Source organism: Lontra canadensis, unplaced genomic scaffold, assembly GCF_010015895.1.
Source record: "Lontra canadensis isolate GAN:19392208 unplaced genomic scaffold, GSC_riverotter_1.0 scaffold29, whole genome shotgun sequence".
NCBI lineage: Eukaryota > Metazoa > Chordata > Mammalia > Carnivora > Mustelidae > Lontra > Lontra canadensis.
The window spans coordinates 12706161-12712160 of NW_022631023.1; the positions used below are offsets into that span (position 1 = coordinate 12706161).

At 42.5% G+C, this 6000-nt stretch overlaps 1 protein-coding gene across 3 annotated transcripts in view; it reads left to right on the plus strand.

Moving 5' to 3' along the window:
• The window catches only part of SCAF4 (SR-related CTD associated factor 4), a 67275-nt gene extending 61564 nt beyond the window's left edge, over positions 1-5711 (plus strand). For all 3 annotated transcript variants that reach the window (XM_032865440.1, XM_032865442.1, XM_032865443.1), the window contains exon 20: positions 3867-5711. In XM_032865440.1, the coding sequence (XP_032721331.1) occupies positions 3867-4822 (956 nt within the window). In that variant the 3' untranslated portion in view covers positions 4823-5711. The remainder of the gene's footprint in view (positions 1-3866) is intronic.
• The last annotated feature ends 289 nt before the right edge of the window (positions 5712-6000 follow it).

The following is a 6000-nucleotide window of genomic DNA, read 5'->3' on the forward strand; positions in this document are numbered from 1 at the left end:
GTTCAGTCTCTCTCTTTCTATCCCGTGGATTCTGGGGATAAGCGTCCACCTGCTCTCTGCGGTCTTTCCCCTCCTGGCTCTCCTCTACACTGCTTGCTAGAAAGCTCTTTCAAAAATGAACACGGGATCCTCCTTGCGAATCATGCCTTGGTCATTGCTCCATCACTTGAAGCCAAAGTCCGGCTCTCCTCTTGTGGCATATCACACTTCTGAATTGCCCCAGCCAGCCTGCTCGGCCTCCTGGACCTCTTTCAGTTGGATGGTAGTGTATTCACGCACATTCTTGCCTGCTGCCCCAGTAATAAACCTCATCTGGCCTGTCTGTCTTCTCTCTCGTCAGAAGACACACTGTTGCAATTCTCTTGGCTGGTGATGTCCTTGCTGTCGGACCCTGCTCAGACACCCTAAGCCTCACACTCCAATTCGTACAAGCTTCAGCAGGCCCGCCTTTGCCACCGTACTAGCTTGTGCCATCTCTTCCTACAGCCGGCATGTTTCTTTCTACTTAGGCTATATCCTGTTTGAAGGAAAGGACAATGTTTCGTTTATCTTTATGTCTCTAGCACATGAAATGAGTTAATAATGTAAAGCTCAAGTGTTCAATATATGTGAATTATTTTTTTTAATCTGTAACTAGAAAACTTGTCAGTGGCATTGCATGTCATCCTTCCATGACATAATGAACGATTGCTTTGAAGGCCCTTTAGACCAGACTAACTCACTACATAGTCTGTTGATGTATGTATAATGTCAGCTTTCCTAATTAAAAATGAAACTCAGCTAGCATGCCTGTCAAGGGTTTATGCCACCTGGTATATTTTTAGTTAAATATAACTTTGATTATAAAAGCAACACATGTTGATGGCAAAAAAACAACAAAAAAAAACAAAACAGTAATAATCCATAATTTTACCACTTCTGTGGCCTGAAGGTCAACATTTAGGACTATGGGAATATTCTGTCAGGGGAATGTAAATGTTTGTCCATGAAGGATTAAATGGAAATCTACTTATTTACAAATGAGAGAAGGGATTTTTTTAGGCAAATACAAACAGCTACACATACAGAATCAATGAATTAGGCAATATTTTTGCTTTTCTAAAAATATTGTATGTTGTAGATAGTTTAAATATATGATTACTATAAATGTTAACCATATTAAATCAATCTGTTTACTCTCAAGTGCATGTTATAAAGGACTTAAGAGATGTGTTCCTAGAGACAGGTTTGTACTTTTAAAGAGTTTTATTGCCAGTTTATCTGTTCTGTACAAGGCTGAGGTGGCCTTGCATCCTTTGGCCACTGTCAGATTGGTAGTTGAGGAAGCCAGTCTTGGGTAAATCTGGAAGTAGGACCTTTCCATTGTCCTACAGGAGTCCCTGTTGCCTCTTAAAGATTCATCTGAACCTGATTCTTTTGTTATAATAAGATGCTCTGAACCTGCTTCCCATTTTTCTAGTGATATTTAAAAATTTGGCATTGGCCTCTGGAGCTTAAAGAGAGGTACTGTAATGTGTTGCCCTGAACTCTAACAGTAAAACAGTGGTCATTTTAAAGGCTGGTGGGAGAGTAAAGTTTGAGTGTATCTGTGTGTGGTATCTCTGTGAAAAGGGCAGTAACTTGGGTCCATACGTTTTATGTTGAGTTATGGTCCGCAAATGTTGGGACTAATTTCTTTTAAAAGTGAGAGAAAGGACGTATCTTAGGTGCTTTTGTTGCCCTGCTGTTCGGCACACCACGGTGCTTACTAAGTGATAGAATAATGTTGGCCATTGTGAATTCATTTAGATCTGAAACGTAGGATAGGTTCTGTGTATGTTCCTTGGGGCTTCAAGGCCAGTCTGAAGAGTGTGTGAAGAGACAAGGTCTTTGCCTCGTTTGTCCATTTCATAAATTCTAGCTTTTTACTGTGGTATTTAGCGTACTTTACCTTTAGACCCGACATGTGGAAGCTCACCGCGTTCACATTTTTCCCAACTGCCAAAGTGCTCGACGTTAAATTGGGGTGGGTATTGGGGAACCACGAGAGGTTAATAAGATCCAAATGAAAAATGCACTCATTTTAGTGAAGTTAGATATTTAATGTTAGGATATTTATCACCTGTCAAAATAGAATAAGGGGCGCCTGGGTGGCTCGGTGGGTTAAGCCGCTGCCTTCGGCTCAGGTCATGATCTCAGGGTCCTGGGATCGAGCCCCGCATCGGGCTCTCTGCTCAGTGGGGAGCCTGCTTCCCCCTCTCTCTCTGCCTGCCTCTCTGCCTACTTGTGATCTCTGTCAGGTAAATAAATAAAATCTTTAAAAAAAAAAAAAGATATAATTTCAGCATATTTAACTATATGTATTTTATCCCATTTAATCTCAGCAAGAGGCAGGTATTACTCTCATTTCTGAGGCACACGTCCAAGGTCATTCCTAAGTGAGATTATATTTCACCAGACATACTTCTTTTTAAGCATGTGAAAGAAGGTGTGTCTAAGTAAATACCAAGGTTGGTGAGTTTTTATGTTTAAAGTTATAAACCGCTGTATGTATATTTTCAGGTCTACTCTGTTTAGTCCTTAAGTCTGACAGAATACTATCAGACCACATGTTGTGAGGAGCAGAAACTGAAGTTAGAAACTCATAGAAAAAATTGGGGAGGGAGTAGTACTTGTTAAATGTTTGCTGAACCACGTGGGAGGAAGGAAGTGGTTCAAAGTGATGTTGGGGGGGGAGCGGGGAATACTTAGTATTAAAGTATGGGGTTTGCTCTTGAGTCTTTTCATCTGTCACCCAATCATTTCTGTGAACCATTGCTGATCAAGAGTCCTAACTCATAACTTGCTCAAAGGCCTTTCTGCAGTACATGAGGAAATAGTACACATTCTAACCTCTGGAACAGTTTCCAGCGTTAGTGACAGTGTTACCGTAACAGGAGTTAACTCCCGTTGGTCATACAGTATTTTGCCTTGTGCTGTTGATATTTGTGAAGAAATAGATGATGCCTTTCTGTTATTAAGTGGTGAACTGAAACATGCATACTGCTTGCCAGATCATTCTAAATGGTGGATTGTTGAATTTGTATGACTTAACACCAAAACATGAGCAAAGCCACATGTAAATGGGAAATAAAACCAGTAAGTCCTCAGTGCTGTCAACAGCACCAGCTTCGTCCGGCTTGTTGCCTTAGGAAGAATGAGAAGATGAATGGCTGAACTTTGGGCCTCCTTCGTCATTGTGGCCTAGCAAGAACCTGTAAGAATAAACCCTCCACTGGGCTATCCGTCTCTGTAAGCATTTCTGTTCAAGTAGTGCGTACCATGTAGTAAGGCATCCTCCCGACAAGGAATCGGAGAGCTCTCTCTCAAGTGGACTTTCTGGGTCAGTGACCCCATTTGTTTCTAGTATTGACTTTAAAACGTAAAAATTTCCTGACCGTGCACCTGAGCTGGCCTTCAGTTGGCTCAGATATTTCAGCGCTTTCTCATTAGGCCTAGTACATTCGATTTCTCAAATGTTTTAAGTATTTTCGCCAAACAGCTGCTGGTGAAGACTATAGGAGACTTTCCAAAATTGGTATACTGCAATTTCCTTTTCCAGCTGGTTTTGACCTCTACCACTATGAGACACTAACACCTGTGCACTAGTTACATAGACCCGTCTCCACAGCATGTATATAGTGTAGTATCTGTAAGACTGCATCCGTGGTTGTGACCGGGCAGACCCTCACATTGAGTTTTCTCACGGGGTAGACTTGGCAAACCACACAAAATTGGAAGATTCTGGATTGAACTTTATTTTGATTGAAGCTCCACAGGAAAGAGGTGAAAATCGAATGCCATCTTCTGCATTACTTTACCTAATTTTTATTTTTACTTTCTCTTAGGTACTCAAGGAGTTGCACCTGGTCCTGTAATTGGGCTCCAGGCACCCTCCACTGGTCTTCTTGGTGCCCGACCTGGCCTGATCCCACTTCAGCGCCCTCCAGGAATGCCTCCACCTCACTTACAGAGGTTCCCTTTGATGCCACCTCGTCCCATGCCGCCGCATATGATGCACAGAGGTCCCCCTCCAGGACCGGGGGGCTTTGGAATGCCGCCACCTCATGGAATGAAAGGCCCCTTTCCACCACATGGCCCCTTTGTTCGGCCTGGCGGAATGCCAGGGCTCGGGGGCCCAGGGCCAGGCCCAGGGGGTCCTGAAGACAGAGACGGAAGGCAGCAGCAACCCCAGCCGCAGCAGCCCCCACCGCCGCAGCCGCAGCCCCAGCAGCCTCCACCCGCGCAGCAGCAGCAGCAGCAGCCGCAGCCACAGCCTCCACCCGCACAGCAACAACCACAGCCGTTTAGAAATGATAACAGGCAGCAGTTCAATTCAGGTAGAGACCAAGAGAGGTTTGGAAGAAGATCTTTTGGAAATAGGGTGGAAAATGACCGGGAACGGTATGGGAGCCGTAATGATGATAGAGATAATAGTAACCGTGAAAGGAGAGAGTGGGGAAGAAGGAGCCCTGACCGGGACAGGCACAGAGACTTGGAAGAGAGAAATAGACGCTCTAGTGGGCATCGAGACAGAGAGAGAGATTCTAGAGATAGAGAGTCTCGTAGAGATAAGGAAGAAAACCGAGGAAAGGAGAAGCCCGAGGTGACAGACAGGGCAGGTGGTAACAAAACCGCTGAACCTCCCATTAGCCAAGTGGGAACCGTAGACACTGTTTCAGAACTTGGTAAGGGCGAGTCTGAGTCTGCCGTTGTAAAACCTTCTGAAGAGCTGCCTGCTGAGGCTACCTCATCCGTTGAACCCGAAAAGGATTCTGGCTCAGCAGCAGAGGCTCCTCGTTAGAGACTGGCATTTGTCGAATGTGACCGTGACACTTGCGGAGTGTAGAGCTTGAGGTGTACAGATGCTGTATTATATTGCTCCTGCTATACCGCAGCCCCGCAGTAGTTGGTGGGGAATTGTAAGCAATTTGATTGCTTCCCTTCTATTTAAAAATAGCCACAAAATAACAAAAAATACTGAAAATATGAATAAATATTACCCTTTTTGCTGTAACTTTTTAAAAGTTTTGACTTTAAAAAGTTTACAAATCGTAATTAGAAGTGCTCTCTATTTTTTTTTTTTTAATTTAAGACAAGGTAACGGTGAAAGCTCCTCAAAACAATAGGGATGTTTTTAATAAACTCTATTTTCATAACAAACTTTAATGTGTGCTATTCTTCCTACACTGCATTAAGGTGGAAAAGGATTGTTCACCATCAAAGTTTGAGCTGTTAATACTGTATTGGAGTCTAAATTAGACTTGTTTATTTGATGGAAATAGACATCTTTATGTAGTTATTCTCACTTTCATTTGTACTATTTTTGAATTTTAACATTTCAATCATAAGGTGTAAAGGGTTAGTTGTGTTCATGTTAATTGAAAAGCTTGATAGTTTTGCAGTTCAATCAAGGTTTTCTTTTTTGCCATTGGCTTTGTGGTAAACGTTGCCCTAATTAACTTGTAAAGAGAAATTTTGCTGGGGGAAAAACTGGATCCCAAAGAGCCGATTGTACTATAGAATTATCTGATTGCCTGGGTATTACTTACTAGAAGTAAGTTTGAGTGTTTCCTTACCATCCCATTAAATTTTTCAGAAGGGTGAAAAAAATCAAGGTTAACATTTGCAACCTAAAAGCTTTCTGTCTTCTACGTTTAAGGACTTAAATGCAACCTATTGTTTCCTTATAAGCCTTGACTGTTGCCTTTCTTTACCATTTGTTAAACTCCCCTGCTGGGCAGAGGTAGACTGAACTTTTTGTCACATATAAGAACATATAAAGTATTTTCTCTTTTGCTTAAAATTGTTGGGATAACTAGAAAAGTACATGTAGTTTATCCAGGAAATATTATGTGGAGACGTCCAAAGCCAAATCAAACCTGTATCTAAAATACAGAAAAGCGGTTCCGTAAAACTGCTTTCCCCAGTGCCAAGGAAGAGACCTGCTGTTACACAGTCCCAAGTGTTTATGGCCTTGTT